At 42.7% G+C, this 27,398-nt stretch overlaps 1 protein-coding gene across 1 annotated transcript in view; it reads right to left on the bottom strand.

The window, feature by feature from the left end:
- oprd1a (opioid receptor, delta 1a) overlaps window positions 1-25,533 on the bottom strand; it is a 67,007-nt gene extending 41,474 nt beyond the window's left edge. The window contains exon 1 of the mRNA XM_082186770.1: window positions 25,093-25,533. Within this exon, the coding sequence (XP_082042896.1) occupies window positions 25,093-25,331 (239 nt within the window). The 5' untranslated portion in view covers window positions 25,332-25,533. The remainder of the gene's footprint in view (window positions 1-25,092) is intronic.
- Window positions 25,534-27,398: the final 1,865 nt, after the last annotated feature.

Genomic DNA, 27,398 nt, shown 5'->3' with positions numbered 1-27,398 from the left:
CGTTCTGACTGACAATAGCCCACTCCCGACATCTTTTGACAGCGTATCCGCACTTCATTCTGACCACCTGTACACCTAGCTCTGAGGAGCTGTTTGGTACTAAAACCATTGTCAGTCAACAACATTATTTTTTTGCAAGGATGTTTGAAATAGTTTGGCAGAAAATAGCCTACTTCATTTGTCAGTAGGGCAATATGGTTTTCGTTTATGTTGCTTAGAATTTTGAGTGATAGGCTTTGTCTTATTTAATTTATGTTATTTCTATTTTAATTAATTAATTAATTAATTAATAAAAAATTTATGTGACATTTTTTTCTCTGCTGACAGTACAATGTTAAAATAATATTTATATTGACACGAACACAATTTTTTGTATAGCATTTATAATTGTTATAGGCTACTTAGTCTCTCTCTTTCCGTTAGAGACATTTGAATGTGAGATTCTGGAAACGAGATCTAAATTTTGCGGACCCGTCAGGTCGGGAAATAAAGCGGGTGAGCACAGAGTGTATTTTAAGCGGTTGCTGAATAGAACCTTGTGGGAGCGGGACGAAAAAAACAAAACAAAAAAACAGTCCCACGCAGACCTCCTTAAACCTTAGGTGTGTGTCCCGAATAAATAATAATGAAAAAAAGGAATAAAGTTCAAAAGTCGGACTGTAAGCGAATGAGGCATGATTGCTATTCACACCTTTATTAAAATGGCTGTTATCTGTTTTTAATTAGTAGTTAAATAGAGTATTTAATTTGTATCCATAGGCCTCCTCCGTGTAGCTGGCCTGCCATCTACTGGCTAAAAAAAATATTGGCCCGCAGCCAAAGTTACTTGCTGACCCCTGCCATATGCCAATATCCCCCAACCCAACTGACAGCGCAATCTGGATGTTGTTACCTGAGTGAGCCAAGGCAACAAGCATGTTGCCAATACCTGAAAAGCTTGAGCAACAGCATGCTACCAACAATACCAGAAAGCCTTAAGCAACAAGTATGTTTCCCTAACCTAGATGGCCTAAACGAGTATGTACCCTCAGGGGAACAAGGTCCAGTTGGGCCATTACGGGGCAAATAAGAGACCTGCTCCTTCTCCTTCCTGACTCAGCACAATGTTGTGCAAGAAGGCTCACTGGGGAAATGCATTTTGCATAGGCCCCGGTGTCAGCTGTATGCCAGTGTCTCCGTGTTTCAGGGAGTAAACTACTGGCAAGGGGACGAGTTCGGAGATGCAACATATGTAACTGTCTCCACCTTCCTCGGCTACAGGCTGTCGTGAGGCCTCGTGGGCGGCACGATTGAGCAGGCTGGATTATTTAAAGTGGAAGAAGCGGCCTCAGAAGCTTCTGACTCCATAGGAGGAGGTGGCGGGCGAGTTGTGACATGCGAGGAAGCGTATGAGCAACGGTCGCTGTACTGAGCAGTGCAGGCTTGCTGAGCAACGGCATCAAGCAAGGGAACTGCTAATAACTCGAGGCAATGGATGCCAATGCAGTGGGAGGTTCGCCCAGACCCCCGTTACTGCATGCCGTTATACGTGGCCCCTCGGCTGGTGTTTAGCAGACACTTGTTCTAGGAGCATTTTGGCCAGGAGAAGCAAAAGGCCTGAACATGGCTGAGAGTTTGGCGGAAGCCGGTTATATGCGGCTTTGTCTACCATATGCCCCAGGAGCCTCTGAAAGTTTCAGTGGGACCCTTTCTCACTTCTATGTAGCACCGACCGGACACGTTCCTGGTGAGGAACGTGTAGACCAAGTCCACCTCCAAACCGGAAAAGAGATCCTCAGTCCCAGAGGAGTTTACTCCTCTCCAGTTGACCTGAAGACACAACTGGCTATGTAGCACTCGAAGGGAGGGACTTGTACTGAGACTTCGACCCCTCAACGAAAGGGCACAGGCATGGCCTGCGTTGCGGAAGGGTAGAGATCTGAAGTACGCGTCCTTCAGGTCAAACGCTCCAGACCAATCTTGGGGACGGAGCATTGGGAATGCGTTTCTGTGTTTGTAACTTGAACGGAAGCTTGAAAAAGGGCCCGAATCAAGAGACACAGATCCAAGATGGCCGTAACTCACCTTTACTTGAGTACAATGAAGTACGGGCAACTTTTTTCAGAAGCCGGTCTTCATATCGGCTGGAGGGACGGCTCAATCGCATCCTTCGCCAGTAGGAATGCGATGACCGCGAACACGACAGACGCACATTCAGAAACACCGAAGTGTAACGAACAGCACTGAACATGAGCGGGCGCCGGGCGAACTGAATCGTCTAGCCGAGTCTGCTGGCACAGAGGAACCGGCTGGAATGGTCTGGAGCAGCATCTCGTGTTTCAACGGACCGACGCAGGGGGACCAAGGGTACCACGGACATACTCAGAGTGAGGCAACAAGGTAGAGAAAAGGGACCCAGCTCGGAAGGCCCGAAGGCGACCCGAAGCGGGGTCTGAGTGTGTAGTGCAGCTCTTACCTGTCTCTACATGGCAGCAGAGAGTGCGTGAGAAAGCGTGACCGGGTCCTCAAACCGCACCCAACTGCTGGCTGACGATACAAGAGGTAGCTGAGGGGTGCAAGGCTTTACAGGGTCGCACACCACCAGACTGGCCCTCTTGGGACCCAGGAACAGAGGAAACTGCTCTTTCTTTGAAGTGTGGGTACCACCGGCTCCGCTGTTTTGGGAGGCTGCTGCGGAGGCCCAGCAGGAGCGGAGGCAGGGGAACACCCTCGGTGACGAGCAGGCGGAGGAACTGCCACCGGCGGCAGGGTGGAGGCAGCAGCGAGCCGCCGGGCAGGATGTGTCGGATGGCCTCCGTCTAGGGAGATAACGCAGCCGAGTCATCATTTCCAGAGGTCAGCTAACCTTCCGATGCTGCAATCGACATCCTGTCCTCTGGAGATGCCCCGAATTAAACGGCTGCGCGGTCCATTACAGAGGGACCAGCACGCTCAACGGGGGGCTCAACCAGCTGCGATGTGATAGAGGAGTGAGGGGCCCACAGCATACCTGTCAACACTCCCGTTTTTCCCGGTTTCTCCCGTTTTTTAGCCCTATCTCCTGGACCCCTCCCGGTTTGTTATTTCTCCCGGGAAACTCCCGTAAATTGCATGGCCCAAACTCCTTTATGAATAATCGGACCAATATGTTTGTCTAATGTTGACCAGTTGCCAGATTGTATTAAATGCATTATATTCACACAATCCACACACCATTTACAATTTCAACCCGTTTGTCACCTCAACCTGGCAACCTGTATAACCCAGTTGCGCAGTCGCAGAAAGTTTAACCCGAAAGCGAGCCAATAGACATGATGGCAGGTGAAGGCAGTGTCCCCGCAAAGAAACTGAAGTACAGTTGTAAATTTCAACAATGTTGGACGCAACAATTTACGTGCATCTTACCCAGTCATATCGACAACCTCCACGCTTTTTGTAAGGTGTGTCGCATTGATTTTAATGACATTAGCCAGCACATTAAAACACAGCGGCACCATCGCGCAGAAGAGGCAAGTAAGGGCACACAGGCGATCTCATCCTTCATCACAAAAGAACAGACAGAGGCAGAAAACGTGATGCAAGCCGAACTGAAGATGGCAATGTTGGTAGCGCAGAAAAAAATTCCATTTGCTTTTTGTGATGACTTCACTGTGAGTGTGGCAGGCATGTTCCCTGATTCTGCCATCACCAGGAAATATTTCTCTGGAAAGACCATAACAACTCAACTCATCAAGGGTAAGTTTATCTGATTAGTAGGCGAATGCTAGATTTACAATGTGGTTGTGGTAACGTAATGCTAGATTTACAATGTTGTAACGTTAGCCTTCTGACAGGACAGATGTTGATATACAGGGCAACGTTTTGAGCAATGTTGCTGTGCAACACTTTACCATTGAGATTGGGCAACATCATTTCTATCCCTTATTACAAGTTATTATGTCCCAAACTGGACATTTGACCTCATCACATGCTTAAACAAACTAGCATATATTTTTATGTACTATTATTATTTAGGTGCCATTGTTCCAGAGTTTGATGATGAGGTCACAAACATCTGCCGGTCTCAGCCATTTGGACTACAGTGTGATGAGTCAAACAACATGAAAAAAGAAAAAGAACTTGTCATACTTGCAAGAGTTTATGATGAGAATAATCTTGAGGTTGTCACCAAATGTATTGACATGCCAGTCTGCAATGTGGGAAAAGCAGATAGTCTCTATGAGAAGCTGGCAACCTCATTGAGGTGAGTGTATTTACATAATGAGTACTGAGGGCTTAAAGCTCAGTTGAATGTGTCAGTATGTATGTTTAAAACAAATTATTTTGTCTGATTATCACAGTAATAGAGGAATCCCATGGGATAACCTGTTGGCCTTCAACTCTGACAACTGCAGCGTAATGAAAGGAAAGCACCATTCAGTCATCACAAAACTAAAAGCTAGTCAACCTTATGTCCAGGATGTGGGTTGCATATGCCACCTTGCCCAACTTGCCACAGGCTGTGGCATCAAGGCTATCAAGGCCCCAGTCGAGGATTTACTTGTTGGTGTATATGGCCACTTTGACAAAAGGTGAGTATAAAAGAGGGAAGGTTTGACTGTTCTGTCTTGGTCATTTTAGTTAGAGTATGATGGATAAGTCTATCTTTTATTACATGTTCTGAACAAATTCTACATTTCCCTTAATTCCTTTATCCCTATTTATTGTCATTGTTTGTGTTTCCTTGTACAGTGCAAAAAGATGTGAGCTGTATAAGGAGTTTGTTGAGTTTACAGACACAGACACACTGAAGCTGCTCAGATACTGCAGTACACAATGGCTCAGCCTCCACACCTGCATTGAAAGAGTGCTGAATCAATGGGCTGCTCTGCAGGCTTACTTCAACAGTCATGAGGATGAGAGGAGTGTTAAAATCAGGAACCTTGCGTGCTACCTTGATAATCCGGAAATAAAATTATATTTTCTCTTTCTGAGTGCCGCTCTTAAGCCATTGGTTGCATTCAACACTGCCTTCCAGGTAGGTAGGATGAAAGGTGGAGACATTACAAAATTTGTAATCTATTTTTATTTATTTTTTACATTTCATTTTTACCCATGTTTTAGGCAGAGGGAGTGATGATCCATAAGCTACACAGTGAGATGACAAGACTGGTCAAGAGATACTTGGGCTACATTGTTCCAGCTAGATTGATTGTGGATACTCCTGTCAGTGAGGTATCCTACAGACAAGAGCACTAGCTGATAAATGAGGATCTCTTCATTGGAGCTGAGGCCAGAGCATTCCTCTAAAATGAAGAATTCTCCTCCATGTCAGTGACAAGGATATATCAGTAAGTTGTAGCTTGTGTAATAATCATACCAAGATGCTTCATTTGTCTACCTTCATAGTTCATAGTTCCTGGTTAATATATTATGTGATTATGTGGCAATTGTGCTCTTAGGACAGTGAGAGCTTTCTATGTGGAAATCATTGGGAAAATGCTGAAGGCCTTTCCCTTACAATCACAGCTGCTTAAAGACCTGGAGGTACTGGACCCAGCATCTCGCCTGGATATCTCTCCTGAAACAGGTAAAAAGTATTGTAGGAATACTCATTCAGTACTTTCACGTGACCTAACTGAAAATTTGTTGGACATTTGTTCATACTACATAGTGGCAAGGCTAGGTCGCATGTTTCCCCAACTAAAGTTTGAGGATCCAGATAAATTGAGAGGGGAGTTCACAGACTACCAGGTCACAGACAGCAAAAAGTTGCCCCAGGAGCAGAGAGTTGACAGATTCTGGGGCCTTATAGGGAGGAATGAGACCAGGTTCAGTGAGCTGGCTAGACTGATGAAAGCATGCTCTGCATTCCCAATAGCAATGCCTCTTAAGAGAGGAGTTTCAGCATGGTGAAAAAGATAGTTACAGAAAAAAAATCAAAAAATCACAGGAGCATGAATAACAGCACTCTTTGCTCTCTCCTATCCTGCAAAATAAACCACACCGGTTTGGTTTCAAAATACACTCCGTCCAAGAGGGCACTGAGAGCAGCTAAATCTGCCACATACAATTACAACACTTGAACTGTAGAATGAACTGTAGATAAATGTGTTAAATGAGTTTGTACCACAGTGTTATATGTGTTTGTACCAGTGTTAAAAACTGTGATGTTTTGTTGTAATAAAATTACAAATAAAAAATATAAAGAAATATTAATAAATTAAGTTGTGTTTTCATTTATGGGTATTGCAATGTAAATAATACACTTAACATGTGCAGTACACTTAACAGCATGAGCCTACCTCTTGCTATTGTAGCGCTGCGAGAGCAAGAGGATTGAGAAAGGTTTACCACACTTTTAACAGAAATGGCAATATATGATCGACTACGCCACCCTGGAAAACCAGGGAAATAGCCCTAAGGGCACACAGGTTCGTTTTGAGTGGGTGGGTGAGAGGACACGAGGCATATAAATAGAAAAATAGAGAAGTTTTATTTTCTTTGTCAGTGTTGAATAAATAGTTAGAAATTCAAAGTTAAAACTCTTACACTGGCATATGGTATGATGAACACCATCAATCAGGATCTACCCAAATACACACAACAAATAACACTCAATTTAAAGAAACTCAACCAAGAGCAGAGGTATCTGGAGGTAAGGGCTAGCTGCCAAATTGGAAAATAAACCCCCCAATAGTCCACTACAAGTACCCAAACACACACGTGAAGGTTAGATGCCAGAAGACACAGCACTAGGTGTAAACACCACACGAATGGCAGCTTCACTTTCACCCTCCAGAAACCCCCAGCTCCTGCAACAAAGAAAACAATGAGAAACACACAAACATAAACACAATCCAAGATGATAAGATGTCAAATACTTCAAGGATTTAAACCACTTGACCTAGAATTAGGACTCACAATCCCTCCTGAAAACAAGTTCACTCGGTTTTGGTGATCAAAAATACAACACGAAATAAAAAGGAAAGAACAAAAACACAAATAATCATACGTGTAGATTTATGAATCAATGGAGTTCAATAGGCGGCAGCCAGATAAGACAGCCCGCCCGCACAGTCAGACGAATTGCACAGTCTTCACAAGCAACGTACGTGCAACAGAAACACAGCAACTAAAAATTACTATCCTGATGGATGTCGAGGCAAAACAGCGACGCAGTCGCAATTATACGGGATCACAGTTCAGCATTGATACTCGATTCTCACGAATAGCCCAAGAGACCCTCAGTTATGCAGGGGGGGCCTGCCGAGCAGAAAGATAATGTTAAAAACAGAAACAAATTATTAACACACAAAACTCTTACATACCGCAGAATGATCCCGGCGCACAAACCGCTTCACAGTCGCGCACCATATTGCAGTACAGCAGCTCAGTCAGGAACACATGCTATCAATGACATGCTATCAATGTCACCGAAAACAAAATGTAAATAATCAGCCGCGGTCAATTTCTTCTTGTTATATAAAAAACGGCTACTCATACCTGTGAGGCGTGGGCAGCCAGCACAGAGCAGACGAGGACGCCAGCTTACAGTCCAAGCCTGCGGCAACCACGGATGACATCACAAGGCCGATACCAAGACGCATGCCATGTGGCAAACACACATCCCTTATATCAAACAAGGGGCTTAAATTAAGCACAGGTGAATGAAATCCTCATTAGTGGATTCAGTCACCCTGCTACACTATTTTCCAAAATTATATATATATATATATATATATATATATATATATATATATATATATATAATTTTTGTTTTTACAAACACGTGATACAACTATTGTGACTATCCATATAGGCCAGGGGGACAGGGAACGATCGCATCCAGAAACGCACGGATGGAATAGCATCTTGAAAAAAACGCAAACGCACCCGTGTTGCTCTTTCAGGAAATGGGACCCATCACCAGTGCCGGAGCACACAGGAGAATGACCGCGGCAATACTGAACAGTGAACTGAAACAGTGAAGCACTCACTTTTCCGCCCTCTAACCGGCCGTTAACAAACACAGAAATTTGATGCTGTTAAAACAGCAGTTGAGAGCTCAAAGCTTGCGATCACCGATAAACTCGCGCTGTAAAACCATCAGCACTGGGAGAGTCTTCCTATAAGAACACCGACACACTCGCTCGTTGTAAACAACAGCACTCTTCAGAGACATCGACACTGATCGGCTCCGAAGAGAAAGACAACTGGTACGTGCATCCACTTCCGTATTTATACCCGCGCTGCGGGGCAGAGCATGTGATGCAATTCACGCACCCCAATGTACATTGGCTCGTTTTAACAATACTCAAAGATGACAGGCTCCCTAAGCGTGATCCCAATCAGTCAACACGTCGACTACGTCAAACGTGAGTGACTGAAAGGGAACCATGGTTTCCTGAGAGGGGAACGAGACGATGCGTCGATGACGACATTTTGGTGAATGCAAATGTATGAAGCACGTGGAACTAATCCAATCTTGATTGATGTTACGTCAATCCATGACGTGTGATGGCGTACAAGGAAGCTATAAAGGTAAGCCGGCAACACAGCAAAAGTAGCTTGTGATAGGATAATGCAAGCCGCTCTCAGGGATGCCGGAAGTATGGCAACGGGACACAATGTCTCATTCCCCTCTCAGGGAAGCATGGTTACTTGCGTAAGATCTGGAAAGAATGGCAAACCCCGATGTGGAGACTGTGATTTTGCCTGCAGGGAGCGTACATCTGTCTTTCCTCGAACGCTTCCCCCTTCTCAGCCAACCAGTTTATATTAAACACGGCACGAGTAAAAATCTCCACAGGCTCCTCATACTGTGGAGAAAAGGCTGGCGAGTCAATCAAGTCACCTGCATCGATGCTTGGGGTGTCCACCAGATCCCGAAAACGAGCACTGGAGTTAGGGGTTGAGAGCTGAGAAAGGGCCGAAGCCACCTCAAACTCTCGCCTAGCTCCATTTGTGAACCCCACGAGTAAAGCCACCAGGCTGCTCATATATAATAGATATACATGGTGGGCCATTTATATGGATACACCGCAACAACATGGGAATGGCTGGTGACACCAAAGTCCCGTTTGTGGCACACCAGTACATGTGAGGGGGCAAACTACTCAAGATGGGTGGTGACCATGACATATACTAATGTGCCACAAACAGGACCTCAATATCACCAACCACTCCCATGCCACCACGGTGTATCCATATAAATGGCCCACCCTGTATATTGCGGCCATAATCTACACGCTGCCTTGGCAACACGAGATTGCCATCAAAAAATGTTATTCCCTCGAGAAGAGAGTCAACCGGAGCGGAGCTAAAACTTCTAATTGTGCACGCCCTTCTCTCTTGCACATGTGCTTCAGACGCTTGCACGCCAAAGGCATTCGGCAAAGTGTCGTCATCGACGCAGCGTGAGTTACCTCGAAAGTAGTTTTTCCTTGCAAAATTCATTTTCTGTGAATTTCCCATTCTTTTTAATTGATTTCTTGTATCGATTGCTCAAGAGCTGAAATAAATTGGCTTACAATTTTACATCAGTGTTTTGTTTATGAATCAATAATAATGTGCATTGATAATCATGGACTTCCAAGTTATTAGATTAGCATCCTTTGGCGAACAATTCAGCTTGAATTTTAGCCCCAACCAGGCAGTGTCAGATGAAAATGACTACTGATGTCTGTCTTCATGCTACATTTTTGAAGATGAATAATATATATATATATATATATATATATATATATATATATTTTTTTTTTATTAGCTTACGTGAAGTTTGTTCGGCTTGACTCTCCTGTGAACATATCCGTCAACATACAGTTAATTACTGCACAAACACAGACTCATGTCTTATTATCACAGAGGACCAGCACAAATCCTGAGAGCATAGGAAATTTGTGTTTATCGGATGGATTGAGAAATATCAATTTATTTGTATTTGTGCATTGCTCATAACAAATTTTTTCAAGGGTTTAGAGGTAGAACTGCATCATAGCTGTGATGAAGCAGACGTGAGAGACGGATCCATGTGCAACAATTTAATGAACAGTCTTTTCCAAACAAACGTTTCAATAATAATGCAAACACAAAAGGCAGTAAAGCTTGAAAAGGGTGCAGGCTGGCACTCAGGGCAGTAGGCGGAAACTCAGGGTCAGAGACAGGCTTGGTTCAGGGCTGGCAGCTGGTAACGGAATCCGGGGACAGGCTTAAGGTCAGGGCAGGCGGCGAGAATCAGAATCCAGGTACGGTCAATGGTCACGGGGCAGGCTGCAGACAATCAGAGAAGTTAGTAACAGGCAAGGTTCAAAGGCAAGGTCTGACAGGAATACCAGAAAACGCTCGGACATGAATCACAGTGAGACAATACTTCGCAAAGGACGCCGAGATAACAAGGCGTATATATAGCTTTGGGACCAGAGTTCATTCAGATCAGGTGCGGGGATAATCAGGGAGAAACAATCCATACTAATCTGAAGTATGCATGGCACTAGAGTTCAGAGGAGCGCGCACGGGGCAGAGTTCACAGAGAATCATCAGGGCAGGACGCCGTAACAGAGCCCCCCCCCTGCGAGCGCCTCCTGGCGCGAGGGAATTGACGACGGCGGGGTCTGCCCCGGAGTCGAGGTGCAGGTTTCTCGGGGTGATTACGATGGAACTCCTGAGTGAGCAATGGATCCAGAATGTCAGTGGCATTGACCCAGGAACGTTCCTCTGGACCAAAACCCTCCCAATCTACTAGATACTGTAGTTGACCGGCTCGACGTCTGGAGTCCAGCAGATGGCGCACGCGGTACGCCTCCTCTCCTTCCACCAGGATGGGCTGGGGAGCAGGGTCCTCAGTATCCACAGTATCCACACACCTCTCTTCAGTAGGAGCAGCAGCTGGTTTGAGCAGAGAGACGTGGAATGTAGGGGAAATACGCATATGTCTGGGCAGAGCAAGGCGGAATGACACAGGGGTAATTCGACTGATGATTTTGAATGGTCCTAGGTATTTCGGGCTGAGCTTCCTACACGGGAGTCTGAGGCGAAGGTCCCGTGTGGACAACCACACCCATTGCCCTGGCTGGTACTCAGGACTAGGTCTACGGTGACGGTCAGCTTGTTCCTTGCTGCGTCTTACAGCACGTTGGAGGTGAGTATGGGCCAGATTCCAGGTTTCCTCACTGTGTTTCAGCCAATCATCTACGGCAGGGACATTGGAGGGTTCCCCAGACCAGGGAAACAGGGGCGGCTGAAATCCCAGGATGCACTGAAATGGGGTCATACCTGTAGAGTGTTTGTGTAAGGAATTTTGTGCATATTCCGCCCACATGAGGTAACGACTCCAATCCTCCTGATGACTGTGGCAGTAAGAACGAAGAAAGCGAGTGACTTCCTGGTTCAGGCGTTCAACTTGCCCGTTGGCCTGGGGGTGGTACCCCGAAGTGAGGCTCACGTTGACCTGAAGCTTCTCAAAGAAGGCTGACCAGACACGGGAAGTGAATTGGGGACCTCTGTCGGATACAATATCCTCGGGTAATCCGTAAAACCGGAACACAAGATTGCACAGATGTTCAGCCGTCTGCAGAGCTGTGGGCATCTTGGTGAGCGGAATGAGACGGCATGCTTTTGAGAAGCGATCAATCACTGTGAGAATGGTGGTGTAACCCTCTCAGGGTGGCAGGTCTGTGATAAAATCTATGGCAATATGAGACCATGGGCGCTGCGGAATGGGCAGGGGCTGGAGTAGATCCGCAGGCAACAGACGAGAAGATTTCTGGGTATTACAATTCTGACAGTGCTGAATAAACTCGTTGGTGTCCTGGGAGAGCGTGGACCACCAGTAGCGGTTCTGTAAGAGTTGGATGGTGGCGGTGATTCCAGGATGGCCGGAGCTGGGAAAGGCATGCACATGGTTTAGCAACCTGTCACGAAGAGTTTCAGGAACGTAGGTTTTCCCAGGCGGGCATTCAGACGGGATCACCATGTTGGCATTGGCCAGGGCAAGTTCGGTTTCGATATCCCACTGAACGGGACCAAGGACTAGGTCAGGGCTGATGATAGACTCGGGGGCATGGATTTCTAAATCGGTGTCAAACTGGCGAGACAGGGAATCAGCTTTGGTATTTCTAGACCCAGGCCTGTAAGTCACAGTAAACTGGAACCGGGAAAAGAACAGTGACCATCTTGCTTGGCGTGCGTTCAGTCTCTTGGCTGTGCGTAGGTACTCCAGGTTCTTGTGGTCAGTGTAAACAGTGAATGGGTGAGTGGATCCCTCGAGCCAGTGACGCCACTCCTCAAAGGCCGACTTCATGGCCAACAACTCGCGGTCTCCGACGTCATAGTTCCTCTCCGCTGAGTTCAACTTCCTGGAGTAGAAGGCACAGGGGTACAGTTTAGCAGGAACTCCCTGACGTTGAGAGAGGACAGCTCCCAGACCAGTATTCGAGGCATCCACTTCCACTACAAAGGGCAATTCAGGATTAGGGTGATGCAAGATAGGAGCAGTAGTGAACCTGTCTTTGAGCTGGTTGAAAGCCTGAGCAGCACTTTCGTTCCAGGGAAGACGTCTCGTGCCCTTACGAACCAAGGCTGTCAATGGTGTTGCCACGGAGCTGAATCCCCTGATGAAACGTCTGTAAAAGTTTGCGAAGCCCAGAAAGCGCTGCAACTCCTTTAACGTAGAGGGCTGGGGCCAATTCACCACCGCTTTGACTTTGCTCTCATCCATAGCCACGCCCTCTGGACTGATCACATAACCCAGAAATGTTGTGGACGTCTGATGGAAGTCGCATTTCTCTAACTTGGCGTAAAGTTGAAACTGGATGAGTCTTTGCAGAACAGCTCGGACGTGCTGGATGTGGGCTTCGAGGGTGTCTGAATAAATCAGGATGTCATCTATGTAGACTATGACACAGCGGTGGAGCATATCCCGGAATACATCGTTGACAAAGGACTGGAAAACAGCAGGACTGATAGAGAGACCGAACGGCATCACGAGATATTCGTAGTGCCCAGTACTTGTGGAAAATGCCGTCTTCCACTCATCTCCCTCGCGGATCCGAACCAGGTTATAGGCTGAGCGTAGGTCCAGTTTAGTGTAATAGTTGGCCGTGCGGAGGAGCTCAAGAGCGGCGGGTACTAAGGGCAGCGGATAACGGAACTTGACTGTGCACTCATTGAGTGTTCTGTAATCGATACAGGGTCGTAGACTTCCATCCTTCTTTTTGACGAAGAAGAAACCAGCCGACACGGGAGACGTGGAAGGTCGAATGAACCCCTTAGCGAGCTCCTCTTCAATGTACTTTTGCATAGCTTCAGTTTCAGGCTGAGAAAGAGGGAAGATGCGGCCCCTGGGTGGCAAGGAACCTGGAATGAGCTCGATGGCACAGTCGTTCTCTCGATGCGGGGGTAACCTGGTAGCTTTGACTTTACAGAAGGCTTCGGCAAGGTCGTGGTACATGACTGGCAGGTTTGATGACACGGGTTCCTCCCGGGGCTGAGTGATACTTCGGACCGGTAGGGGTTGGACTGTCGTAAGACACTTGGAGAAACAGTTCTCGCTCCAGCTGATTATCTGACCTGTAGTCCACTGAAGATGAGGGTCGTGAGTTCTTAGCCAGGGTAAGCCCAGGATGACAGGAGTATGAGGAGCATGGAGTACATAGAAGTGTATAGTCTCGCAGTGAAGTGCCCCCGTGCGCATATGAAGCTTCTGAGTTACGTGAGTAATGCGGCCAGTGCCTAGGGGGCGTCCATCGACAGCCTCGACAGAAAGAGGAGAAGTGCAGGGAATTAGAGCTATCTTGTGCAACAGAGCAAAATTTCTTGACATGAAATTTCCGGCTGCCCCAGAATCAACTAAAGCTGTAGCAGTAAAAGATCTTCCATTATTAGTGAATTCTAATGGCACTGAGATACAGGATAGAGGATTTAAACAGTCAAGGTTCAGACTCACCGAGGGTTTATCCTTGAGTGTGGGTCGTTGAGGACAGTGCAGACGGAAGTGACCGGCGCCACCGCAATACATGCATAATCTCAAGGTCCTGCGGCGTTCTCTCTCCTCCACAGACAGCTGCGAAGTATTAATCTGCATGGGCTCGTTGGTTTCGGTGGGCGTGACCCACGTGGCGCGAGGCGCAGAGAGGCTGCGTGAAGTGTTCGCAGCGCGGCTGCCGCCGCGGCGAGAACGCATCAAGTTGTCGATTTGGATGGAGAGAAGAACGAACTGATCCAGATCCTTTCCCTCGTCGCGACAGGCTAGCTCGGCTTGCAATTCGTGATTTAGACCCCGACGATAAACCACCTTGAGAGCATTTTCTGTCCAGTCGGTTTGAGCTGCTAGAGTACGGAACTTCAGTGCATACTCCGAGGCGGGAGTTCGTCCCTGCGCGAGCTCCAGAAGAAGATCCTCCGCTCCCTTCCCCTCCTTGGCATGTTCGAAGACGGCTTGAAAACGTTCCAGGAATTCTCCGTATGACGCAAAGGCGGTGCCATCATTCCTCCAGACCGCGGTGATCCACTCCAGCGCGCGCCCGGTGAGTAGAGAGCATACAAATGCGATCTTGCTGGCGTTTGTGGTATGTAGAGAAGTCTGTTGGGCGAGATACAGAGAGCACTGTAAGATGAAGCCCTTGCATTTACCTGGGTCTCCGTCGTATTTCTCGGGTAACGCGAGGCGTGGGCTAGCGCTTGCGGTCGTTAGCGAGTCCGGTGAGAGGACAGGTGCAGCGGGTGCTGATGCGGAAGCCGTTTCCGCGGTAGGTTTTTGCAGGGCTTGAACCGCTGTTATCAATTCCTCCGTTAGCGTGGTCAGTCGAGACAGCTGGTGGTGATGAGTGGCTAGCTGAGAGGCTTGGGCGGTGTAAGCAGCCGACAGGGCGGTCATAGTCGCTGGATCCTCGTTTGGCGAAGTATTCTGTGATGAAGCAGACGTGAGAGACGGATCCATGTGCAACAATTCAATGAACAGTCTTTTCCAAACAAACGTTTCAATAATAATGCAAACACAAAAGGCAGTAAAGCTTGAAAAGGGTGCAGGCTGGCACTCAGGGCAGTAGGCGGAAACTCAGGGTCAGAGACAGGCTTGGTTCAGGGCTGGCAGCTGGTAACGGAATCCGGGGACAGGCTTAAGGTCAGGGCAGGCGGCGAGAATCAGAATCCAGGTACGGTCAATGGTCACGGGGCAGGCTGCAGACAATCAGAGAAGTTAGTAACAGGCAAGGTTCAAAGGCAAGGTCTGACAGGAATACCAGAAAACGCTCGGACATGAATCACAGTGAGACAATACTTCGCAAAGGACGCCGAGATAACAAGGCGTATATATAGCTTTGGGACCAGAGTTCATTCAGATCAGGTGCGGGGATAATCAGGGAGAAACAATCCATACTAATCTGAAGTATGCATGGCACTAGAGTTCAGAGGAGCGCGCACGGGGCAGAGTTCACAGAGAATCATCAGGGCAGGACGCCGTAACAATAGCAAGTAGGTCCCCAGTTCAAGTCCTGACTGAACCAGGATGCCTTTTAGATGGATCATACTATTTTTCTGTTCTGACAGTCTGGAGGACTAAACTGTGGATCATTAAATCACTTCTTTGATTTACAATGCATTCAATGAGCACATCTTTCAAATTAGAAAATAAGTAACATCAATTGCTTTGCAAAACTCTTCTATGCATGGCCTATGTATGTTTGCATTATGTTTAAAAAATAACAGTACATTAATCTAAATAATACAGTGATGTACATTATTTGTAAAAAAAAAAAAAAAATATTATTGAATATAAAAATAATAATCTACTCAAAAGAGTCCGTCTTTATAATGTAAAAGTACAAGTGTAACGATCACCAGTGAGAGTGCCCCGTGATTACCACCAGAGGGCACTCCACCCCGGACAATTACCCCACATCCACAGACTCCATTCCCCATTATCCTTTGCTCAGACTAATCATCCATTATCACATTCACCTGTGTCTCATCATCTTGTTTACTCACCCTATAAGCCTGGTTATTTATGTAATTCCCTGTGAAGTCTTGTTTAGTGTTTCTACTGTAATTCCGAGCATTCTCTCTGTTGTTCCCGTGTTCTTGGTTTTTGATCTTTGCCTGTTTCTTGGATTCCCCTTTTTGCCTGTGTCCCTGCCTGTTTGTTTGTTTGTTTGTTTGTTTGTTTGTTTGTTTGTTTGTTTGTTTGTTTGTTTGTTTGGAATGCTTACTTTGTGATTATGACCTCTTGCCTGTTATCTGGATTACATTTTTGGATTAACCGTTCAAAATTATCTGCATTTGGATCCTCAACCTTTGTGTCTTAGAGCAGTACGTGACAACATGGCTGACTGGGATGAATCAAAGATGCCAAGAGATTTTCCTTCAGGTGTATCACCAGAGGGGACAAATAACAAGATGTAAATGAGCAACACACTCAACATCAGGAAACATCATTCCAGTGACTTTTGTTCTGCACCACAAAAAACACTTTTGTAACAAATGTCTGGCTTTGGATGATTTCATCGCTTTGCCAGAGGTTAAAGCACAAAATGTTACAAAGAATGGAAATTTTGCCATCAATTAATTATCACTTGCAGTAATTATTTAATGTTTAATTTGTTTGCCCAGGGACAATAAAGGAGTTTCCTGAATATCAGAGCATCGAAAGTACAAAACATTTTGTGCACTATATTCCAGGTCTTCAGAAGCCATATTCAATAATTATGCACTGATAATCATCACCATCACACTCAAATTTCACCATTTTGCACATTCAGAAATTGTCACAAGCAGCATTATTAAACCGGATGATCTTTTTTAATGAGACAAGATTTGCTTTCATGGAGGGAATCAAGGGAAGGATTAGAGGGGATGATTAACAAAATAAATTTTACTCTTCCTCAACCAGGTATGTCTTTGCTTTGAACATCCAGAACCTTGGTCATTTGATGACTTTTGTCCTTTTTGGGAATTAATTATTGTGACAGTTATTAGCATTTACTGTATATTTGAGTTTATATATAAACAGTAAAGTTGCAGTTAGTTGCATGTTAATTGATCATTCAGTACACTTTGTTATTTGTTCATTCTGAGTTCATCTGTTCCAACCAATTTATGTTCTGCTTACGAAATGAATCCAATTAATTCTGGTATGTGCACAGTAAAATTGAACAGGCAGATAAATCTGTTATAAGCATCAGTGCAGTACAGTACAAAACAGTAGTGAAGCATTTTAAGCCTTGAAAAGGCAAGCTGTTTGAATAGCCTGGAAAGTATTCAAAATGTTTCAAATAACAGGATCATAAATTTGCTCAAATAAATTCCCATTTTTTTGGGAAATTTGTTCATAAGATTCTCATTATATTACAGGCAAACTGACATTATGTAATTGGGAGTACATTTTGGAAGTACTAAAAAACACTGCACACTGGTGTTATCACTACAAGAGACACTACACTGACAGCATCTGCTGGTATTTGTCAAAGTCAAACTTTGTTAAACTTCATTATGTGTTTAGTGCTTTTGTTTTGTTTTTGAAATCTGAAGTATAACTCATGCACCCCTTTCATTACACATTACGCTCATTATGACTCACATGAAAAACATTTTATGGTTAATGACACATCACCATAAGCTAGTCTCTTTAAATCTGTTGTATGATTGTGCTGCATTATAGACCACTAACACATATATAACATATTCATTTATGTTGGTTTAATTTTTATCTATTTAATAGTATGGTGAGCAACAGAGAACAATGCTTCAAAAACACTGCTGGTGTGGATGATTTTGACGTCATGAGCAGGGTGTTATGCCTGGACCGTCTGCCTGGACTGGAACTCATACAAACTGCACTAAAGAGGGAAACATGCTGCGAGAGTGCTTCTGTGAGTCAGACCAAAGCACGCACATGCACAAATATGTGAAATGAAGACATTATGTCTCTCAACTGCATGTAAACACATGCATGTATCTACAGTCTTTATCTTTGCCTCAATTCATAGGATTATTTCTACAAAATATCTAACCAACAAAAATTACATATCTTAAAATATATACTTTGTTCTTATAGAGGTACAATATTTTGGCTCCCACAAAGATATATTACTCAAAAAATCTGTGATTTTCTCACCTCAGTCCAGGTTGTTCCAAATTGCCTTTTTTTTCTAAATGATTGATTGATTGATTGATTGATTGACTGATTGATTTTTTGAGGAAAAAATTCTTAAGAATGTACTTGCTCCTTTTTATAGCCAGGCACAACACATCATTCTATAGTTGAAGCGAATTGGTGCGCTCTGGTGGAGGTAAGATTGTAAAAAGAATTGTGTACATTCTTCAAAAACGTTCACTGAATAAAATAGTGGCATAAAGGTTTGTTTTCCTATTATTTTTACATAGGAAAAATGTGCCTCTACTACATGCACAACTCCAAAAACTTAACTATACATTCAATTCACTGCTGTTTTCAAATTAAATGCACATTATGATTACAGGAGCAGATTATCAATTAATGAAGACTTATTTTCAAGCTGTTTCTTGCAGGAGTGAGCCCATCTAATCTTTCAATCAACAGCCTGAGTATATAAGCAGCCGCTTACCTCTCTCTAGCATAAGCTGTTCCAGTATCCCTCCACCTCCCCAAACTCCACCTTCATCTCAGGTACCTTGCCCTTCAATGATCATATCCTACATTTAGCCACTGGGGGGTATATCAGAGCTCGAGTTGAAGCTGCTTCATCGAGCCCCTCTTCAGTGGACAGCAAGCCAAATAAGTTTAACCTAATATCTTAAAGATTTTATGGGCAAGCAAACTCGTTAATACTGTTATGACCCCAAAACACCTTTACTACAGTGCATGACTTGCAAACCAACACATTTTGATGTCTGAATCACATAACCAGCTCCATATGACTTTTCTGATGTATTAAACTTGCTTGAAAGCTCACCTGGTACAGAATTGCACTTGCAGTGTGGTGTTTTTGCATAAATCTCGCCACAGGCATGTTTTTCAATGAGCCTGGGTTGGGTTTGGAACAACATCAGGAAGACTGAATAACAACAGAATTTTCATTCCTATTCCTTTTTAAAAAAAGTCACCCATTATGTTTCTAGCAAAATTTTTATAATAATTTTAATGTTTCTCCTCGTCTTAGAAAATGGTATTTGAAGGAAATATATATATATATAAAAACAGAGCATAAATATGTTGTGGATGTAGATGTAGTTAATGGCCACCACTATGAGAACAACAACACAAGGCAATTTCAGACATATAACATGAACACCAATTACAGTCAAGACTCTTTCCATCACAAAGCCACCCATTCCACCGTATATTACAACCTATAACCTGTGTAGTGATGATGTACTTTTACCAGACAGACTCACATGCTGGACAGAATGATGTTGATGTTTTAAAAAAAAAAAAAAAAAATGTAAACAGGCTTTCTTCAGCTCAATAATCAGACGCAGTGCTCCTCATTTGCAGAGCTCTCAGTGACAGGTGATGAAAAGACCGTCAGACAGGCCACTGACAAGACAGTGCCTTGAGCTTCAACTCAATTGTGTGATCCAACATCATTATCAGCCTTATAGCACTGACGCCCACCATCTTCTGATGACAGACTGTATTAGGGTATAACCTGGTTGTACTCCAATATTTGTTTCCCTTCATTACAAAATGAGCACATTTTGTTCTCTTCCTACCCCCACAATCTATCATTTCCTGTGTTCAGCTTTCCTCAAAAAATAATGGCTAGAAGATTGAATTTTTACAGCTGCAATTTCAGCACATTTCGTCCACTCAGTTGCTAGTGGCCACTACTGCTCAATGATTTATTTATTTCTTCTTTATCTTTCTTTTTTTCTTTTTTTTTTTTTTTCACAGTGAGGTACTGCTTGTATGAGAGGAGAGGCTTCGAATCTTGAGAACATTTTGAAGTAGGGTTGATAATAATTTAAGACTCTTGTAAACTGAAGTTGCTGCACCGCAGAAGGTGTTGAAATTGAATTAGAGGAAGATAAATTTACAGAATTGGAATGAAAAAAGAATCCCCAAATTGAGTCCCACTAACATGAAATATTACAAGAAATATATGTGTGTGTGTATTATGGACTATTATTTTGATTTTCTGTTTTGTTTCCTTTAATTCCTGTTTCCCCGGTCTGTTTACTTTTGGTTTCCTTGATTACTGATTATATCTTGGTTTGTTCCTGTGGTTACGTATTATTTTCACCTGTCTGTCATTATATTTGCCTGGTATTGATACTCCCTGTTATGTTACAGTATGTTCAGTTCACTTGTTGGGTTCTCGTGTATGATTTAATGTGTGGTTTATTCTCCTGTGTACTCCTAACATATGCATAAGAATACAATTACCCTGTCTGATTGTTCGACATATTTAACTAATATATTATGTTTAATGCTCTATTTAGTTTATTTCCTAAAAAAGCCATTATGAGCAATGATTTAACTGTTACATATCGTCACCTTCCTAAAATAATTGCCCAAGTCATATTTTCAGGTTTCTTAGAAAACACAAAAAACTGAACCAATAATTGAGGTTGAGTAGATTTTCATTCTTCTTGATGCAGCTGCCATCTTGAAAAGCTTGTAAAATTGCCTAAGTCTCATTGTCTTTTGACTTAGGCAAAATAAAACTGCCTAAGTCACACTCTTGACATAGGCCTTATACTACAGGGGTAGAATTGCATGATCTGTTCAACTGAGGATGTGGGCGATTTTACCAGAAGTGGCCAGCATCATGAGGAAATGATTTTTTTGTCAAATTATTATTTAGGAAGGTGATTATTATGTATTTTATTTATAATACAATGAATATAACATTTGTATGATGTGTTATAGTATTCACTAAGTAGCGCTGTGAGTGTTAGGTTGGCAAGGTGTTATGTGTGTGCAGAGGCGGCAGTCCAGAGTTAAATCTGAGGTCAAAGAGATAAGGATGAGACTGCTCTATATATCACTCTACAGATTACTTATTTATGCTCAAAGTAGAAAAGATAAATGGTTTTGTGGCACTGTTCTTTTTACCCCAATATTTTTTGTTAAAGTAACACACATATATTTATTTTACTACCAAAACACTATTGTTTAAGTTCACTTAATCCATTTGTGTTGGATTACATGAATTATTTGTGTTGCATTAACTGAAACTGGGCAGTGCTTGTTAGTTCCCAGCATGCTTTGCATATAGCTGAATTAAAGCTGCCGTCGGCAACATTTTTTTGATCATATTCAGTGTAATCGACACTATAATCCGACAGAACAACATAAATAAGGTGGTTTTAGAAAAAAACCCGAGCTTCTAACTCCACCTGGAGCATGTTATTTGTTTTGCAAAAATCCAGCGCTCCCGCTTCATCAGGTCCAATCAGCGCAGGGGGGTGTGATATCTGACTGTCAATCACAGGTCGTGCACACGCCACAGATCCCCCTCACTCGCGCACGTTAATATCACATGCACACGCCACGCCTGAAGTTCGCCTGGAGATTGCATGAAGCGTGATGGCGGAGAGAAAATCTACTAACAAGCTTCCAATTCCTCGGTTATTGCTATCTATGGATAGATTAGCCAGGGCAGCCTACCTCCGAGTCCATGGTGTTGATAGATGCTGAAGAGACGGACACGTTCACAGAAAATCAGGTACACACGCACAGTGACGCACTGACGAGCACGACCTCGATGGGAGGGTGCTCGCTGGTAGTGGGGAGGGGCATGAGAGTTGTAAACATAAAAAATTTTGGCTAATCGACCCAATCTGCCAGACTTGCCGACGGCAGCTTTAAGAGAGAATAAATCTTGAAATTAAGTGTTATTTTAGGTGTTTTTGAGAAAATGAGAAAAGGGGAAGACTTGATACTGTGTAATTGTGTTTAATGGTCAATTACATTGGAATTATTAGAACCATTTAAATTACAGTGGGTTACCATTGATTTGGTTGGACATTACTATTTCACATAGATTCTTTCTCATTCAGTGGTGTTGTCACAACACAAGGAGGTTACATAGATTAAAAGAAATCCATTAACATTAATAAAACATAATTTGCTTGTGTGGAACCACTGTCCATAATTGAAATATATGGTGTTATAATGCCCTTATCACAAGATGTCAAATAAATCTCTGATGTCCCCAGAGTGTGTATGTGAAGTTTTAGCTCAAAATATCCCACAGATATTTTTATATAGTATGTTAAAGTTGTCACTTTTTGAGGGTTAGCAAAAACACACAGTTTTGTGTCTGGCCCTTTAAATGCAAATGAGCTGCTGCTCCCGACACAGAGGGCGGAGTTTCAAGAGCTCATGTGTGTTAGCAGTTCCGATTACCTAACGCAGACACACACTCTTATGTCAGAAACTGTTCTGCCTTTTATGTTTAAACCGAAGTCAGACAAAGATAGAGAGACTCAAAAAGAAGTGACAACACGTAGAATGCAACAGGACGTCTCTGAATGGTTAGTTGATGAATTTATGTTGCTGATGATGTGGAGTTAACTATCTAACTAACTAACATGATAGGCTATAAATCACTCGTATAGGAGCTGTTGTGAGATGCACACCGAGTGACTTTCTATTGCATGTGAAAAGACGGATGCAACAGTTTGAGCTGACTCACAAATGTGCTCGACTACAACAACTTTTCCTCTTCTCAACATGGACTGCGTGTTCCCGGGGGCGGGGTTTATGTACATTTTAGGGTTGGTGATGTCACTAACCTGTGAGGAATGTCGTGTAATCCCTACCAGCCATTTGTTGTAATCCTTGAAGCATTTGTTTTTAAAGAAGCCGGCGAACGCACGGAGCCATGTCCACTGAGGTATGTGTTATTCACAGAAGGCTAGCATATAAACGTGTATGTGTGCAGTGCCGTAAAGCAATTTGTTACATTGCGAGACCAGATATCACGCAATTCTTCCTGACGCTGAGGCCGGCAACTCGCCGGCCCAAAGTTGCAAGGGTGTTTTTTCCGCTCACGGGCGCTAGGGCGCTAGACGGCCACTCAACCCGAAAAAAGTAATATAACCATTCCAATGACTCCGAAGCTGTTCAGTTAAGGTAAATTGAGCTAAAAAACCTGCATAGTTCCCCTTTAAAAAACAAGTTCTTTAAAAGCAAATATCTCCCCTTGCTTTAAACTTTGAGCGTTGTAGCTTTGCCGATGTTGTTTATGCTCAAACAGCAACATTACACACTAACTAAAGTTAGAAAAGTGAAATCATAATCAACCTTTTAAAGAATAATTGTTTGAGTGTATTAGAGCAGCTTTATATCTGTTATGTGTAAAGTAAGTTGCTGTGGATGAAAAGTGATGCAGACAAGAGGAGATGAGCTTGCCAAATGTGGAGGAGAACACATAAAACAGGCCTTTTAAAAGGAGGTCTAATCTGGATGCCCTCATTTGGGGAGGTTACTAATTTATTGTTAAATATCTGTGACAACAACAGTGACATCAGTGAAATTGCCTTGATTCAAAATATTTTTGATGTTTGTACTTTAATTTATATAGAGTATTTGTAGAATACTTATACTGCTAGATAAACTAATCAATACATTGATTTCTATTTTTATAACAATTTCTGCCTCCCGGGGCATTGATTTATGACGCTGAGCTAGAACAGACCATTGAGAAGTCTTTTGTTTGACTGTATATTAAAGTACATATCATTTAGGTATAAGGTATTCTCCATTTTTTATTCAGTTTTGCACATTCATTAGTCTTGATGAAGTAAACAATGATTTGACTATACCACAAAACATGTTTTTTTCAAAGTTTTTCTTAACACCTTTAATCTTCATATCGATTGAGATGTAGGTTACAGGGTTAATCTTTGTAAACCACAAAAAAAATGCTTATGTTTTCCTTGCACTCCTAATATATCTTTATCAGTGTGCAACTTATAATTTTCTAATTATCCAAAGTGAAAGAGCCTTGTGTTAAAGCTAAGCTCAACTTTACTCTTAAGCAGAGTATAATTAGCACTCAATTAGTATGTTGATTAAAGCTGTCTGTGTAGAAGCACCTCAGTACCAGGGGAACAGAACAATTACTGTCATTTTGAAAATGCACAGCTGGTGCAGTTCCTTTTTACACAATGTAATTTACCAGACAACCCAGCGACTTGGAAGACTCTCACTGTGGTTGTCAACTAAAAGCTGATCAATTAAAAAGATACTCTGCCTTGCACACAAAAAAACGGTGCTTTTTGTAATAGAATGAAAACCAATAAAAAAAATGGTTAATCATGGCCCACATTAATGTTTGATAGATCTTTATTTTAAAAGGGTGCAGTAAGAAATGTCATTTGAGCACCACCTCTTCAACTCCCCTCACAGGGAGAATATATTTCCTCACAGAGTGATATTCATCACATCTAAATGCCATACTCTGGAATGAAATGGAACAGGGTGCACAACATTTGAGATGAGCCGTCTCTTGAGATATCCACAGTTGTGCCCCATAATGCTGTTTCCATCAGATGATCCCAAAATGAGGTCATTTCCTGTCCTAGCTCTCCTTTACCGATGGGTTCATCAAACCCTGAGCATACACTGAGTGTATCCTCTCTCAAGACATGAAACCTCCTAAATTAGAAGACCATTGCATAATTACCCATAAGCAGAATTATGCATACAACCAGTTAACTACCAGTCAACATCAGTTCTATTCCTCTACATCCTCTCTACAATTTTTTTCATGAAAAAGCCAATGGAAAACACCTAAGATTGCCAATACCCTGTTCTAAGACATGAAACAAAATAAGTAAGTATTGCATGACATGCATCCTGTGGTTTCACAGTATGTGATTTTGAAAATGGTTAGGAATTTGCTCTAATTATTCATTTTTACAATGTGCACTTGCTGCTTTACATAGGCTATCTGATTCACATATTAATTTTGATATGCTCATTCCAACACACAATGCAAAATAGAGACTAGGGGCAAGTAGGCACAGTGGCTTCATCTCAGTAAATGTGTACAGTGCTTGTTTTGTCTAGTAGGGTTTTTTATTTTATTTTATTTTTTTTATTTTTATTTTTTTATGTTGCAAAGGCAGTGTGTTTATCTTCCATTTATTAAACAAACAATAGATAGATAGATAGATAGATAGATAGATATGTTTTGCCTTGCTTACCTGACCACCCCGTACATCACTAGGATGTTTCCCAGGAGTCCCACCACGCAGATAACGGAATATAGTGCAGTGATGGAAATTGCGATGATGATTCCCGAGGGAGTCTTTACCGGGTTAGGCTCGGTGTAGTTCCTTCCGTCAGGAACGAAACCCATAACGTCGTCCGGAAAAGTAACATTAAACGGGTTAATGGAGTAAAGGTCGGACATGTCGCCACCGGGGATGACGGACGGCTCCATCGCTTCAGTGTCGCTGCACGCTCACTGAGGGGATGGAGAGTTGCGCGTAGCGATTTGAACTTCTCGATCTCAGAGCGAGGGAAAAATGTAGAACTATATGATATATGCTCGGTTTGTGCAAGAATCGCCACGCGATTAATAAAAACTAAAGTCCATCAGGGGTGAGAAACAGTAGCCTAAGAATGAAAGCTTCCCTCTGTTCAGCTTCCGTCTACAGGTGTGAGATGAGCTCTCTCTGAAGGGATCTGCTAGAAGGCTCAAACTTGTGCTTTTTATGTGAGGGGAGTGAGTGAGTCGGAGGGAGAGCTTTGCTACGTCAACCTGCTATGCTGTTTTCGGATTCCTGACATACTTGATTACTTATATAATAACCCCAGCAAGGCTGAATAAGCGGAGAACTAGAGGTTGAAACTGCTCATAATAAAACGATGCCAGAATGAGCATGTTCTTCTGAGAATTTTTCCCTGTTAGCTGGGATCCTAAACAAGTTCCATTCGTTTTGTTATGTTATGTCTTATGTTTATTTATTTACTTACTTATTTTTTTTTATTCTTTTTATAATTTCATGACTTATTAATTGACAATGTAAGTAGGCTACATGCTCGTAATTTTATTACCATCAAATTAGGCTATCAACTCAGTATTGTCAGTATGATCTCCTAAGTTTATAAGACAACCAAGAACATTCCAATTACAAACTATATTCAAAATACTTTGGTAATCCGTACTTAGCCATTGTAGCTACCATTTTGACCAGTTATTTTGTTTCTCTTCATTGTGTAAAATTTTAAAAAGTAGATTACTTGTGTGATATTGCGCTGTATATATACCGTATGATTTATAACCGGTCATCCTCATGGGGACCAAAACATTTTTTCCTATAAGATCAAAATTTACTGGTATTACGATCCTCATTTGATCCCCATATGGAATATCACACACACACACACACACACACACACACACACACACACACACACACACACACACACACACACACACACACACACACACACACACACACACACACACACACACACACACACACACACACACACACACACACACACTGGGTCATTTACAGTTTTTCTCAGTCGCTTTGGTGCATTTCTCACATCACTATTTACATTTGCACAACAGTTAATGCAGTTCTCAAAATAATTAGTAGCAAAACCTAGTTGATAACCTGCAAAAGCTTGTCACTTGCTCAAAATGGATAGCTCATTCCTCAAAAGCAAGTATTCATGTCAATGAAAGTGTCAGTGTCATCAAGATGAAAAGTCCTGACACCATTGTTTATGAACAAGATAGTCAAATGGCTTTGTCATGTTTTCATTGCGACAGTTTACTCTGTAAATGTTTTCCAATGCAAAAAAGTCAGATCTTGGTGACACTACCTGAAAATGCTCAAGACAGCACTATATACTATTTGCACAGCCATTTGAAAAATACAGTAAAGTTACACATTACTGTATTTAGTGAGGTAACTGAGTACAAGACACTGAATATGTATGTTTCACATTTTTACTGCATATGCTCTTTGCAATTCTAATTTGTTCACAGCATTGTGCAAAAGAAAAAATACACCCTTATTTTCAACAAACATAAACTCCCTTTGGGTAGAGCTGTGCACAACTGGAAACAATATTGCAGTACATATTGGAACTGAACATACAACATACATAGTACTGTAATCATTCATGCACATCCAGACGTTCCTCTCTGTCTGGTATTGTTCAATTTAGGAGACATTTTCAAAAAAAAAAAAAAGATTTAAAAAAATGTGTAAAATGTGCTGAACTAGTTCAACATTTTTGTATGTAATGACTCAAGCAATGAAATGAGGACTATTAGTTTTATATGGAATGACTATTCAGCATTCACAAGTATATTTAATTTTGACTGACATGACATAAGCAAATGATAATGTTATAAAACAGCAGAGAGTTGTATGAAAGCAATTGATGCATGTCCAAAAGCATTTGTAATTTGTTGGAAGGAATGAGAAACTGCTACTATGATGTGCACAAATGACTAAATGTTGCGGAGGTTGAACTAACTGTTGTG

This window comes from Leuciscus leuciscus (genome assembly GCF_965113295.1).
Source record: "Leuciscus leuciscus genome assembly, chromosome: 12".
In the NCBI taxonomy this organism is placed as follows: domain Eukaryota; kingdom Metazoa; phylum Chordata; class Actinopteri; order Cypriniformes; family Leuciscidae; genus Leuciscus; species Leuciscus leuciscus.
Note: the sequence above shows the minus strand (reverse complement) of the source record. Positions and strands in the feature narration are given on the sequence as shown.